At 42.9% G+C, this 15,935-nt stretch overlaps 1 protein-coding gene across 1 annotated transcript in view; it reads right to left on the bottom strand.

Annotated features, from left to right (window-relative positions):
* Positions 1-15,935, bottom strand: part of MED12L (mediator complex subunit 12 like) — a 339,629-nt gene that overhangs the window by 306,440 nt on the left and 17,254 nt on the right. Inside the window, exons 5-6 of the mRNA XM_018565890.1 lie at positions 9,439-9,608; positions 6,217-6,327 (exon numbers count right to left, since the gene is read on the bottom strand). Of these exons, the coding sequence (XP_018421392.1) occupies positions 6,217-6,327; positions 9,439-9,608 (281 nt within the window). The remainder of the gene's footprint in view (positions 1-6,216; positions 6,328-9,438; positions 9,609-15,935) is intronic.

The following is a 15,935-nucleotide window of genomic DNA, read 5'->3' as shown; positions in this document are numbered from 1 at the left end:
GCCCTCCGTTCTGGTGCAGTGCCATCTGAAAAGCTGCTGCATGCACTATTTTTTCAGATCGCACTGCACCGGAACTAAGGGCATTCCTGTACCTCATGTTCCGGTGTGGGCCATCGCCGGCACTGGAACACACAGTGCGGCAATGCTGTGCATTCCAGTGCAGTGCAATTCCGAAGTATACTTTATGTTTGTAAAACTGCATTTCAGTATTTTATTTTAAATTAGGGATGATATGTATTTCATTTTTTTATCCGATTTAATTACTCATTAAAAAAAAATCGGCCAACTAATCGATTATGAAAATAATCATTAGTTGCAGCCCTACTGCCAATATCTGGAAACCAGAATCATAGCTTTCAGTGCCAGTCAGTACCTTTCAGTACACAGAAGTAAAACTATAAATATTGCTCATTTATCAATCTGTCATTCCTTTCTACATGTCTTTATTGCTGCACAGTGAGTAATTGATTTATGATTGTCAAAGCTGCTGCATGAAAGCATTGTTCTGACACCTACACAGTTTTTTTGCACTGTACATCTCATCTGATCTTGGAAGCTGAGATATAGTTCTAGAGAGAGTGGATATACAGTATACAGAAGCTTGTGTTATGGTGGTAGGGTTAACAGAAAGTCACATCAATCCACTGCCTTGCAACAGCAGCCAATGGTAATGGATTATGGCAGTAAAATAATAAAAAAAAATTAAAAGGCCTGAGACAAAACTCCCTTCCACTGCCCTTCTTGACTGGATTTTTGTCTTGAACTTATATTTTAGGTAAAGTCACAAATGAAAGTTTGGCAACACCAAAAAAAGCAAAAGACTCACTGCTCCAATTCCACCAGACTGCAGATCAATATAGACATCGGGTGCAGGCTGCAGTGTGCTCCACCTTGTCAAACAATATCTCTCTCAAAATTCCATGCAAAGTTCAAAATACAAGGTTATACACCACCATAGTATCTCTCCCACTCCAACGCCACTCATGCGTTTCACCACCTGGGCTTAATCATAGATTATCCTCTGATTCAGCCCGGGTGGTGAAATGCGTGAGAGGCATTGGAGTGGAAGAGATACTATGGTGGTGTATACCTTGTATTTTGAACTTTGCATGGAATTTACAACAATAAAGTTGGATTTTTATGGACCTCGGTTTCATGCAGCTGATTGGAGAGAGATGGAGCAGGCTTACACTATGCACCCCAGCACAGGAAGCTTTGCCCTATCCCTGATGAAATCTAATGCAGTACAGTCCCTTATGCAAGCATACAATACAGAGCAACTACAGCCAACAATAGAGCCATAACTGTTCCAGAGCATGCAACTATTGTGTAACCTAGCAGGACAATGTACTCAGCATATGGAAGAAATTTGCTTCAGTGATCACCACTTAGGCATTAAAGTGACTGATATCCTCTATAAGCAGTGAATGATAAAACAAATGAATAAACAAACATGCAAGTGACCATAAAGCAGGGCAGGGACCCTATGTGCAATAGCAACCACAGCAAAATCAGACATACAGTATCCAATTTAGACAAAAATCTATTTACATACATGTAGCACCTACTACATATAAACTACAGTGGAGATAAAAATTAGCAGTAAACTTTCATAGCATCATACTAAATGCTTCTTTTGTCTTTTGACTGTGACCTGCAGCAGGACATTGGGGTATTACAATGTACACATTATAAGAAGCTGAACAGTTACAAAAATCCAATGGGAGAAGTATCATTGCTAAATACAGCTGCAATGTGAGCAATTTCAGGTTTCTTATCTGAAACACACAGAAAAAGAAAACAGGCCCAAAGACTCGTTTTCATGTCTTCCAATTGCTACTTCCAAACACAAAAGGCAGTACAATGAAACCGCTTTTCACTATTCAAAGGTATCAGTAGGGATAAGGTTCAGGTTTGCCACATGGTCATTCAATGTTTGTGGCACCGGTGAATTTATTCTGTAATTTGCCAATAGTTGTTATACAGAGCTATACCGTGCTATATTGTGCACATTAATTGACCCTTAATGGTCTTAAATATATTTATACGTTTTGATTTATAGATGCTCAAGTTCATAGAAAATATATGTATGTATATATAGTGAGTTCTTTAAATTCAATCCGTGCTCTCCTTTCTGTGTAATTTGTCTCTTTTTTTCCACATGCGCCAGATACTCAAGTTAGTATAAGAGCTCCTGCTCGTTCTGCTGTATTAAAGTCAAGCTAAGTGTAAAAATGTATAAAAAAAACAATTACACATCCAAATTATGTGATACCAGAATATGGTTTCGCTGACAGTGTCCATTGATATCGTATTGTTGCATCACACCACATCAAACTTAAAGGCATCTCCCAAGCATGTAATTTAAATGATTTATGTTTTTTCCATGCCACCTTTAAATCTTCATTAAAAGGATGCTCTAGCTGCTGTTTTTATTAAAAAAATGTTTTGCTTTGTTGAACGTCCTCCATGGCCGTGCCCAGTGCTCAATGACCTTTTTTGACAACAGTTTGCCTATAAGCTTAATAATAGGCAAAAACTAACAGCAGGATTTGCCCACTACTAGTTTTAAGTAGGTTGATGTTTTTGTCAAAATATCTATGTATCTCATAACACAATATAGTAACACACCATACTAGATACACTGTATAGGAGAACTGGTGCTGTGCTAAACAGTGTGTGTGTGTGTGTGTAAGGGGGGCATTTTTCAAGCAAATTAGCAATACTATTAGCCACTAATCAGGCTACCTTTCACTTAACAAAATCTGTGTTACCGTTTTTACACGTACCCGTGTGCTCTGCGCCTGCAACCTTGGACACCCAGCTGCACTGCAACAGATTTGTACAGATCTGTGACAGATCTTTACTCTAAGGCTGGGTTCACACCTAGGCGTATTACGCATGCACGTCTGTCGCGCGACCGTCACGCGGTTTTTTTACAGCGATTCGCGGATCGGGATCGCGTGACCGTCGCGCGATTCCGAAGGCTACTTGGCTGTATGCCAATCGAAAACGCCCTCCAAAACGGCCCAAAGAAGTACATGTACTTGTTTGGGCGTCAGCCGTTTTGTAGGGCGTTCAGACGGGCGGAAATACGGAAAGGTGTGAACCATACCCATAGAAAACAATGGGATTTTCATGGTTGTACGTTTTGTAGAGCGTTCATAGAGCGTTGAACGCCCGACAAAACGGAAAGGTGTGAACGGGGCCTAACAGACAAACAATTGGTCTGTCAGGATCAGGTTTTATTCTGTCACAGTGGTACTGCAGAGCAGCTGAAAGAGGAATTTATTACTCGAGCTGTAACCTTGTTTTAAATCTGTCCTATAATCTGTCTCACTGCCCCTGTTTAGCATTGCCTGGATGCAAGTCAGAATTGATTACTATCCCCCTGTGTTTTGTACTATGCTGGAAAAACTGCTTTCCAACATTGTGGACACCTTAAGCTGCGTATAGCAGACAGGCTCAATTTGTGTTTTACACAGAGTGAAGCAGTGGCACAAATAAACATAAAGAAATGGGTTCTCATGCTGGAGCTAAGCTCTGTCAGCACAATGAAGGAGATATGTGAGTTAGGGTTGCCACCTTTTCTTCAAGCGAAACCCGAACACACTAGCGTCACGCTGACATTTTTTGGGAGAATAAGTCGTAGTTTATTCATATGTAAATAGCTCCGCCAATTCATATATAAATATCACAGTTGTGACTATTTTCAGTGGGGGGTCAGTAGCCTCTATCTTCATTTTGGTTACCCCTGTCTGCCTGACATCTTGTGTCCGGGTTTCTTCTGCCATGAAACCTGGACACAGAACTCAAAACCCGAACTGTCCAGGTGAATCCTGGACAGGTGGCAACCCTAGTGTTGACTTAGGCCTCTTCCACACAGGTGGCCGTTCCAATCAGCAGGGGATCTGTGTACAGGTCCCCTGCTGAATGTGAGCAGAACGGAATGGATGTTGTGACCCATGTTAGGCCTATGGGCAGTCAGATGTAAGCAGCCGTGTCAATTTACATCCAATTACCTCAGATCCATAACGTTTAGGTCTGAAAAAATGGAAAAGGGGAGAAAGCAGGGATGCACTGCCATTTCGGCCGAAATATGGCACTTTCGGCATTTTGCCAAAAGTGCAATTTTTAGACGATATTTTTCGGCTGCCGAAATTTTGGTGCATCCCTAATAAATTAGTACTATTTTGCAATGGGAGGATTGGGAGTCCTGGAGCCAGGAGGGGCTGGAAGGGGTGGAGTTTCGATCTCAGGAGAGAGGTGTGCCGAGAGGTGAGGTAAACTGATTTTCATGGGGAACAGATTTTGTACTCCTACTCGTACTCATGAAAATGCCCCGATACTAAGTGCCAACACCAGCGCTTTAAATTTTTAAACACAAGTGGCTGCTGTAAGGTCCGGCATTTGCTGGGGACCTTACAGCAGCCTTCTGGGGACCTTGCAGCACTGCTTACAGCACCGTCCGTATATCTCCTCCTTTCTGTGGAACCATACCCCCCACACCCGCCCGCAAGACCATCTGGACACGTGGTAAATCCCGCACAGCCCCCCTGAGATCCTGCACAGCCCCACTGAGAGCCTTCACAGCCACCTGAGAACTCGCACAGCCCACCTGAGAGTGCACGCTGTATCCAGCGACTGACAGGTTACACAAAATGACTTAAAAAGGAAGGGGTGGGCAAATTTAGATTGGGGGTGCCTGAATTTATCCTTGCCTAGGGCAGCACAAAACCAAAACACACCACTGGTGTTACAGTTTTGAATTTAATTCAATGCCATGTCACATATCTTTTATAACATGCCAAATAGACAGGAAACTACCATAAAGCTTGTATAGTCTCTGTAATGTCTAGAAACCAAAGCAGAAAGGCCCATTAATTCGGCACTTGGTCTTGTGGTTACATCAGGCAGGGCAGACAGCTAGTGGCTGTGTGTGTTTATTATATTAGGTGGTTGTTCTACAGAATTTATCAAACATCTGCATGAACACGTGACTAGAAGAGGCAGGCACAGAGTGGCCATTGGGCATACACAGCACTTGTGCGGTGGACTGACCCGAGCTGGGCCAGGCCTGTCATGGGTCACCCCGTCTCTCAGCTCGCCACACGCCACCCACCACGACCTCACCAACTGCTTGCAGGGAAAAAGGCTTTCAACTCACCTCCGTCCTGTGCCCCGGCCGCACCCCCTCCGTCCTGTGCCTGCATGTAGATTCAACACATGCAGGCCAGCTTGTCGGCTCAGCAGGTTCCATGCTGTCCCAGCGGGCACGGCGTGGCCCTGCTCCCCGCATTGCTCTTACAATGGGGAAAAAGGCAGAACGTAAAGGAGCTTGTTGCAAGGCAACCCAAAACTAAAGATCAAGTTGCCCGATCTCAGGATCACGCTTCAGCTTAGGAGTTAAAGCAGTGTGCTGGAAGCCGCTGGATCACCGACTGGCCGGACGGATTACAGGGAAGCGGGACGCTGACAATGATTACTGTTGTAGTGACAATCTGCAGGACACTATTTACAGTAATAATCTGCTGGGCACTGTTGTAGTAGTCCTGAAGTGATCCAACGCTGCCATCATGGAATCATCTGAATTCCTGAAATAGAAAAAGGCTTTTGTACTTACCAGTGGCTAGCCCGACACCACAATTGTGCTTCTGTGTATAGCTCCACCCACAGTTTGTGATGGGGCGGGGCCTGCTAGGAGTCATGTGATTGGGCTGCTCAGTCTAAAATGCCTAGGCCTATTTATTGTCCCATTCTGGGCCTTAGAAGAGGTGATCTTTCTAGGGCCACACAAACCATGATTTTTTGGTCAAGCATATCTACCTAAAATAACAGTGATATCAAGTTTTACACACAAGGTGGGATACCATCAGACTAAGGGAATCAAGTAATTGGTCATGTGCTATCCATATGAAAGCTATTTATTTTGCCATACCCCTAATATATCAACAAACCCCTTTTAGATTTTAAGCCCCCAGGGGCAGGGCCCTCCTTACCATCTTGTTTTGAAATTGTATTGTGATTGTAATGTCTTCCTTATATTGTAAAGCGCTGCGCAAACTGTTGGCGCTATATAAATCCTATGTAATAATAATAATAATAATAACACAAGTAATTTACTCCATTCTGATACACGTTAATAAAGATATACATAAGATTCAGTGACAAAGATGTACGGGCTAGAATTTGCATAAGTAAAATGTCAATAAATACCTGTAAGATGAGAGGCAACAAGATTTTTAGAAGTTCATCGTCAAGTGGGCATACTTTTTCCAAAACATCTAACATCCAGGTCAAATATTCATGTCGTTCCAATAAACCTTCCTGCAATAAAAGTACATATAGTTAATAAACATCCAATATTGATAATATAATTCTGTATTAGCAGAACAATAACAAATCAATCTCCAGTGCCACCATGTGGTTATTTTGAGATCTACAGTCTAAGAAGTAGGACAGGGGCAGGCAACCACGGCACAGCTGTGGTGAAACTACAAATCCCATAAGGCTTCTGCCTCTGGTAGTCATGCCTGTGGCTGTCAGAGTCTTGCAATGCCTCATGGGACTTGTAGTTCCACAACAACTGACGAGGTTGCCTAACCCTTTGCTAGGATAATGATCCTTATTTTAAAAAAACGACAGTTGTTTTCAGCTGGGATTTGGAAATTACAGTCACATGGCTAAAATAAAGATCCTTGTGTTTAAAGTTTTATGAATTAAGCTTATTGTATTTTCCAATGCTGTATTATTTAATAGTATAAGGTAAAACAAGCAATTTGAAATGTAAACATGCTGTTGTGGTGATTAGGAGCCCTTTCAGACGGGTATTCCGATCAGATCCACCTTTTTCAAGTGGATCTGTCCGGTAGCCCGATGTATGTCTATGGGCAGCCGGATCTAAATTGACGTGTGTCCATTTACACTTGATTACCCCTGACTCTGGCCAGGTCCGAAAAAAACAAATAAAACAGAGTTTGGCAGACCTGGTCTTGGTGGATCGGGGGTAATCTGACGTAAACAGACACAGTTGTCCATTTACATCCAACGCCCCATAGAACAATCATGGGTCGGGTAATTTCAGTTTTGTCCTCCATAACAAGATGGAGGAAAAAACTGGACGGACATGAATGTCATAACGGTGACATCCATTCCAAACTGCTCCAATCAGTAGGGGGATCTGTGCACTGATCTGCTGTTGATCAGAACTGAAGGTGCCAGTGTGCCAGTGTGAAAGGGGCCTTAAGCTGGCCATACACGACTCAAATTCCAATACATCATCAACCACCTTGGCAAACTTTGATAGAAAAATAAAATGAGCAGAACAGAAAAATGTCAGCTGAACAGTGACTGCACCCAAGCAGTTGCAGTTACTGTCTGGGTATTCTGACAGCCAGGCCCGGATTTCCCACAAGGCCACCGAGGCACGGCCTCGGGGTGGCAGAGCGACTCGGGGCGGCAGTGGTGACCTTGTGGGGAAGTTGCGGGCGCTGGTGTAAGGTGTCCCGGCGGTGGACCGTAGTGTGCGGCCGCCGGCCAATCACGTCGCGGCGGGCCGCAACTCCTCCCCCCAGCTTTCAGATATAGGGCGCGAGGTATGAATACACCGGCGTCAATCCACATTAACAGGACGCCGGTGGATTCATACTAGGGTTACACAGATACCAAGTACAGTACTCGGTACGAGTACATGTACCGATACTTTTGAGCTCCAAGACAAGACTAGAGGGGGACGTATTGTGGAACCTTGCCTTGGGGCGGCAGGGAGAGTAAATCCGGCCCTGCTGACAGCTGCAAGTCAGTCAGTGGTGGCTCCGAGGTGGGAACACTGGAGGTTACAGCTCAAGCTGTCAGTGGTGGCTGTGAGGTGAGCTGAGTGACAAAATCACTTTAAATCTGTTCATGTAAAAGGAGTTTAAAATAGGGCTGCGGAAAATAACGATTAATCCTCCCCCCTAACCCCACCTCCGCAGATGGGGGGGGGAGAGGGCACCTCCCTGAAATGAGAGGGACACCTCCCTGAAATTGCTTATTTCAGGTTGGGATCCCTGGTATTGGTCTATACACATACAGCACAGAAATGAAGTAATAAAATGAACTAGGATCCCACTAATCCAGCACGTTATTATTCTGAGTTGCCCCACTCAAGCGGCGGCCATATTGAGTGGGGCACGTGAGATTAATAACGTGCTGGATTAGTGTGATCCTAGTTCATTTTATTACTTCATTGCTGTGCTGTATGTGTATAGGCCAATGTAGTTGGATCTGTATGTGCGTTATAATTAATCGAAATTAATCGATTTTAAAACATTTCGATTAATCGAACAGGAAAATTTTAATCATTACCAACCCTAGTTTAAAACATCAGGATGTGAAGCATTTCCGATGCAGGCTGGTGCCATGGGCCCTGGTTGAACACCACCAGGTACTAAGGACAGGAATTGCAATACCTTGGTGCAAAACCCTGGATTGCTCGGACAAGCACATGCTTGCCATGCCCCAGTTAGCCCTGATAAGCCCCAAAAAATGTTTTTTAGGAAACAAATCTGATAGAAAGATAAACAGGGGTTTTTGCCAACATCTTATATTCTTAAATTCGGCAGCATTATCCCTATAAATACACTGTTTTTGCGGGGATCAGGGGTACAGGCTGCCTAAGGTAAGATGTCTGGGTGCTGTAAAGTACCACCAAAAGAGTAAGAGGCCTGTTTGTTCTCATCCTAGTTCCTTTATATAACATGTACACAGACTTATGTTAATGTTTGCGTGGTGGCAGGGTAAATGGAAGCATGTACTTGGAGAACAAAGAGCCAAACCATAAGTCAGAAACCAATGTAATCACTTCCAATTGGCTCAATAGTATAAAACAAATCCACCATGGGTGATTTTAAAGCTTTAGCACTCCAAAATACTTGAGAGTATAGTATCAAAAAGATTAGAAGTGTAGAGAAAGGAAGTGCAGTATAATGGAAAAAGTGGGGAGGTGTGAAACTGGAGGAAAGAAGAAAAGGTAAAGTAAAAAAGGGAGGGGGGGAGGTGTAACTATCGTCAATACGTATTCCAGATCAGTAACTCAAAGTATTGAAGTAAAAGCATTAGCATGACAGAAAAGCAATCAGCATTCTCAGAAAGAAAAGTCAGCAATGGCAGCCTACATATTTCTCTCTTAACAGATTTGTTTTAAGAAACCACCTTTAATGTGTAGCAGCTCTTCCCTTGGCTCTTCCCACGAGCCTAAAATAAGACACTAGCTAGTTTTTGAATTTGAGTTGTGACAGTGGGACCAGCATGCATAAAACCCCTAAGAACTATATAAAAGAGCCACTATACTCCCCCACTGATGTTGCCACCAACACACATTACAATAGGTTGGACAGTCCCATTACCACTGTTTGCCTCAGATTATACTCCTCAGGTTTTAGGTTTTTAATGACTCACCTGAAACATATAAAATGCCAACTTCTCATTGTACTCCCACTGCCTCAATGCTTGCTCCACGTCTTGTGTAACAACTGCTGGACTGCTGCACTGACTGGAATTTCTGTGATAAAAATCCGCTATCTTCACCAACTGTTCTCGGAGATACCGTGTTAATATCTGAGTCCATTCTAAAAGAAAAGTAGAAAATAATGTGAGACAACTCTGCCAATAAAAAGCAAAGTATAGTGCATGATCAATAAGCAACATGTTACCTTAAATTGACACTGTCCTGGAGGTGCCTAAACATACCTACAGCAACGTTTATTGCTCAGGCTACACCCAATGCCAGGTTGTTCAGAGCAGGCATTGCTCCAACACTTCGTAGTCATGTCTAGGGATGAGCTTCAAGTCAACCATGAGTTCAACCTGAAGCGAGCTCAAACACGAGCTGTTTGAGTCTATCCGAACAGTCAAACGATATGGCTAGTTCATCCAGCCGTCTGAATCTCTGGCTGCTTCACCCAGAAGTCATTCATTTAGGCCTGGTTCACACCTGTACCTTTTGTAGCGCGTTCAACGCTCTACAAACGCTCTACAAAACGCTCAAACATGAAAATCCAATTGTTTTCTATGGGTATGGTTCACACCTTGCCGTATTTCAGCCCGTCTGAACGTGCTACAAAACGGCCTACGCCTGAAAAGGTACATGAGCTTCTTTGCGGCGTTTTTGTAGCGTGTTTCCATTGGGATACAGCCAAGTAGCCCTCGGAAACGCGTGTTTGTCTCGCGTTTTTTACCGCGAATTGCGGTTAAAACGCGTGCCACGAAACGCGCTACAAATGTGCATATTTTTATACGCCTAGGTGTGAACAGAGCCTTAGTGGCTGTGTTACCACTGCGGCTAAATTAATTACTTCCTGCCCATCAGCTTGTTTCACATTGTAAATAAATCCAGAGGGGATTCCAAGTGACCAGAAATATTCATGACCAAATATGGTCAATTACATCAGCCAGGTTCCCCGGCTCTGCTGGAAAGTAAACAGTCAACAATATTTGGGGACCCACTTTTTCTAAAGGGGGCTTTCAGTTTTCAATATTTCAATATGCCCCCTACAGACCCCCATATCCACAGGGCCAGGGATGTGGGGATGAGACCCTTGACCAGATGCCTTGCCGGGAGGGGGGGGGTTTGGCCTTGGCAAGGTACCCTCACAATGTGTTATTTAGTTTAGAAGGTGGGGTCTGCACACTCACTGGCCCCCCTCCCAGGCTACATGCCTGGATAAGGGTCTGGTATGGATTTGAGGGGGGGAGACCCATGAAATGTTTTCTTTTTTTGCTATTTCTTTGCCTGAGGTCACCCTCCAAAGCCATACAGACTCTTGTCAAGAATAAGGGTCTTGTATGCCTCTTGGGAAGGACGCACACCATTTTTGAAAACACAGTAAAAGCCAAAAATTAAATGTCATTTAGGAACAATTTTTTATTTTTACTTCCTAAATTGTAACTTTTGCAGAAGAACATCGAACAGGTACAGCTACTCATGCCCTTTTTTTAACAAAAGCTTGCAAATTGCCCTAAAAAAGTCCAGAAAAAGAATTACAAGATTCCCCTCCCAAAGACTTTAGTGGGGTTTGGGAGCTACGTTCACTAATTTTTTTCAAGTGTTCAGCGACTGTCGAGAAAACCAAGCTTTGCTCAATTTACTCAACCCTTGTAGTGTCAGAGCTTACTCTCCTGACCCCATACATTGTTATTGGCCCAACACTATGATAAACCGGAATGTATACAAGCAAGGAGCAGGTGCAAGACCAATTACTAAAAGGGAAAAGCAGGAGCTTTGTGTGATTAGAATGGCCCAGCATTAGGGTTAGAGGATGCAACAAAAGCTACTGCAAGTGTGTTCAATTACCTCTAAGTGTTGCTTTAAACTAATTTCTATGCAACTTTTGCATTTGTACAAGATCGCTGTTTTTAGGGATGCACGGATACCAATTCTAGTATCGGTATTGGTACCGATACACAATATAATGGTTGTATTTTTGACCCACCTAAACACAAGGAGTCCAATAAACTATACATGTATATTTTGCACACAAATGTGACCACAATACCCCTAATAAAGAGAGATGTCAGGTTTTGGGGGCACATATGGCAAAGTAACCGTGCACACATGGCGTGCTGTATCATCTACTTCTCCTCTCTCTCGCCCACCCTGTGATCAGGAAGTGATCACCAGGGGGAGAGAAAAGTGTTGGCAGCAAAGCAGCACAGAGCTGCCCGCTGCCTGTTCCCTCTCGTGAATGTCTGTCTGGACACTCATTGCAGGTCTGGCTGCTTTCTCCTCCCTTCCCTCTGCTCAGCTAGGCAGAAGGAGGAGGCAGCTTCTTCTGACTCAGTTTCCCTCTGTTAAGAGTCTGTACATATGCTTATCAGAGGGCTGTGCAGATCTGTGCCCACATTGTGATGCAGATATTAGTTTAAAGTGCACAGAAACTGTGACAAATCCAATATGTCATAAATCCCCTTGAACAAGGGTGCACTATATTATAAAATGTTGTAAAAAAGATATAGTTTATCAGACCACTATTTGTGGACTGAATATTGAATTATTTTTCCCCTCTATAATTATTTTTAAGTTTAACAACAAAGCTAACAACTAAAAGTGAAAGCATGTAGCAAAATATCTTGCAGCCAATTTTTCACGCTTTATTTCTCAGCACATTATTTACAGGATATAAAAACAATAGGCTTTTCTAACGGCCGTTTCACATGTAACATCACACTTTGTTTGGGCATTGGCAAAGCATGATGTTACACGTGAAATGTCCTTTGGAAGGGCTTATTGTCTTTTTATCCTGTAAATCATGTGCTGAGAAATAAAATGTGAACATTGGCTGCAAGTTGCTTGGTATCCTTGGTAAATTGATTCCTAACCAATCTCAGTTCAATGCTGGTCTACGAGCCACCACTATTTTTTTGAGAGTTTGCGGTGAAAATTATACTATTACAATTTGCCAATAATAGACAATGTACACAAAGAGAATGCCATCTGGATGTCCTAACCCCATCATGGTTCCCTGATCCAATGGAACAAGTGATATTATTAACAGCAAACAATTACAAACCGGCTTTTATTTTTCTGGCTTTACAAAACTGCTAAGGGCCTGTGTCGATTGTGCTTTTGTTCACTTCGGTCGGGTTTTGCATTATCATAACATTCTAAAGTAATGCAAAACCCACTTGAAGCAGGTCATAGGGAGATTAACTGCAGGTCAAATGTACCGCTCAATGAATTCTGAAATAATCTCAGAAGCATCTCAAACTCAAACCGTCAACACAAGCCCAAAGCCAGTCATCATAGGCTCTAAATCTGATTGGATGCCATGGGTTACTGCGCCACATTGCTCCTTCTATCAACAGTTGGCCCATAACAATTAAAGGCTTAGCATCGTAACACTGATCAAAAATAGGGTCTTCAGTTGCCGGTGTGCATCTCTGCCCTTGTGTACAAATCCTGGAATCCAAACAGTAGGAGTCTGCAAGCCTGAAACATTTGCAATACATATCTATAAAATAATATAAAATATCAAATTTCCAGGTGCCCTCTTCAGCGAATTCTCAGTAAACGCCTATGTTTACATATTCATTGGGCAGGCTCATTTTCCTATATAGCCCTATTATGTTCTAGTTATTTTATGTGTCAGTTAATAAACTCCATCAATCAATCAAAAAATCCATCCGCCTGAATATTCCATTATATTCCAAATGCTAATTAGGTTCTACAAGAGTAATATACTGTGCATGCTTCAGATGGAGAACTGACAGCAGTCATAAACAACTCTTTTTTTTTATTGCATCAAAGGCCAATAGAACCTATTTATGTTTCTGAATCTCTAAGTTATTCTGCTGCACAGCAAATGGTCACCATTGTCTTACCTTGCAGACAAACCTATGATCACATCTGCTCATGTTATTGAAACATTTTTCTCTTTTTTTAGATAACATATACAGCTAAATCCGTAAGGACTCATGCACACTGCCACAGAAATATATTTCTACCTAGCATCCTCTGTTGTTAGGATTCTGGTGGCTATTACCTGCACCCTAGCAACCAACAGGCTGCATTAAGACTATGTTCACACCAAGTCTGGACCAGATCTGCACAGTGTGTTTTGACGTGTTTTTACACGTTTTGGCACATTTCTTTTAGCTTAAAATGGACTTTCAGGTCTAAACAAGAAAAATTGGGTGGATAATGGTTCCCTAAGTCGCCTCTTCCCCTTTCTATAGTAACATACAAAAATACACAAAGTGGAGCAGTGGTTTCAGGTCTAGTCCAGTTTGTTAGTGTATTTGCATGCGTTTTAATGTGTTCACATGTGTTCAAGTGCATTCCAGACCAAAAAAAGGGCATGCAGCATTTTTTTCCCCTCATTGGAACAGACTGCACTGGTGTGAACAGAGCCCAGAAATACTATAGGAATGCATTAGGATACATTTCAGATGCGTACAAAGTCTGTTCTGCTCCGGACATTGTGCGAACAAGCCCTAGCCCTGTACGCTTCTACACATGTAAATGTTACAGAAACGTTACATATATAGACATGTTCATTTCTATTTTGTTAAATTCCGACTATAGGATGCATCTGATTTTCCTAAATCAAACGCGTCTGAATGCACACAAATCCAAATGCTCGTTTAACAAAAATTCAGATCAAAACTAAACTAAGTCCAACATGTGACTGTTCCCTGGCCAATCAGATGTTGGTTTTTTTGGCTGCTATAGGCACAGTCATGTCACTTCCTTTTGTGGATCGTTCCGAAATGAAAATCCTGACAGATACGAAATCCGAATAATGAATCAAATCAAACTCAGAATCCAAAAATCCAAAAAACGAAAAATAAAAATTAGGCATGACCGCGTGCATGAGCCACAATACACCTACGGGTCTATTCACGAAGCAGCCGAAGGATCTAGCCGTAGCTTCGGCCGATCCTTCGGCTAGCTTCGGCCCCAGGACCCCTTTGGTTCAGTAGAACCAAAGGGCTGCTGTACGGGCTATTCAGTATAGCCCATACAGCTCCCGAAGTCACCGGACGGCTCAGTCGAGCTGAAGGCATATGCTTTGGCTTGACTGAGCCGAGGTGAAAGCCGAAGCTGGCCGACAGCCTGCTTCTGACAGCTGGGCGAAGCCAGCCGTGATCTTACGGCTGGATCCGGCCACTTGCAGAGAGATCAACGTCCCTGGTTACCAGCTAACCAGGGACACTGATCTCCAGACAGCCTAACTGTCACCATAGGAATGCATTGCTAGATTCCTATTGGCTATTTCAATTTGCAATAGCCAATAGAAAAATAGCCATTGCACCCGCCCGCTGCTGCAGTTCTGCATCGGGTCCCCACTAGTGATTGACAGCAGCAGAGGGCGGGTGCAATATCTAGTTTGCTATTGGCTATTGCAAATTGAAATAGCCAATAGGAATCTAGCAATGCATTCCTATGGCGAAAGTTTTTTAAATTTTTTTTGACGGCAGCAGAACCGCCGGCCTATAAAAAACAGTTAGGCGGAGCTACCTGTCATTTCTAATTTTTTTTTCTTCTTTTTTAACAATGTTTCTGTTGTCACTGCTGTCACTGCTAGCTCCACACAATCATTTGCTATTTACTTTTTTTTACCTTTTTTAAATAATTTTTTTGTTCTGCTCGGTCCCTCTGAGGGACCGAGCAGAACAGCCGAGCCGAATGCTGCTCATCAGCATTTTCGAAAGTTTTTTAAATTTTTTTTGACGGCAGCAGAACCGCCGGCCTATAAAAAACAGTTAGGCGGAGCTACCTGTCATTTCTAATTTTTTTTTCTTCTTTTTTAACAATGTTTCTGTTGTCACTGCTGTCACTGCTAGCTCCACACAATCATTTGCTATTTACTTTTTTTTACCTTTTTTAAATAATTTTTTTGTTCTGCTCGGTCCCTCTGAGGGACCGAGCAGAACAGCCGAGCCGAATGCCGCTCATCAGCATTCGGCTATTTACTCACTGCTGTTCGGCATCTGCACTTCGGGTCGGCATGTTCGGCCGACCCGAAGCCACACGAAGCCACCCAATGTACAGCTGAAATCAGCCGTACAAACCTGAAGTGAATAGGAGAACAGCGTTCGGCTCACTTTACTTCAGGTCGGTCGTTCACTCTACTGCCTACGGCAGCTTAGTGAATAGACCCCCTAGTATTTTTATCAATGAATACAAAATGTTTACTGATTGGATGAGGGGTAGATTGTGATGTCACTGCCCCTTATCCAATTAGAGAATGTCTAGTATACATTGATGAAAATATCGAGGTCTTCACTGAATGGCCTCTGAGCTGAGCTTGCTGTATTTTAAAAGCAGAGAGGAAGTTGCTCAGCACAGCAACTTACAGCACCTCGAAGAGTTCTGTAACATTGTAGTAACTACGACTACTACAGTATTTTACAGGATGCCCATGACCCTTCCAGGTATAAAATATACATACTTA

Source organism: Nanorana parkeri, unplaced genomic scaffold (assembly GCF_000935625.1).
Source record: "Nanorana parkeri isolate BGI_ZX_2015 unplaced genomic scaffold, ASM93562v1 scaffold898, whole genome shotgun sequence".
Taxonomy (NCBI): Eukaryota; Metazoa; Chordata; class Amphibia; order Anura; family Dicroglossidae; genus Nanorana; species Nanorana parkeri.
Note: the sequence above shows the minus strand (reverse complement) of the source record. Positions and strands in the feature narration are given on the sequence as shown.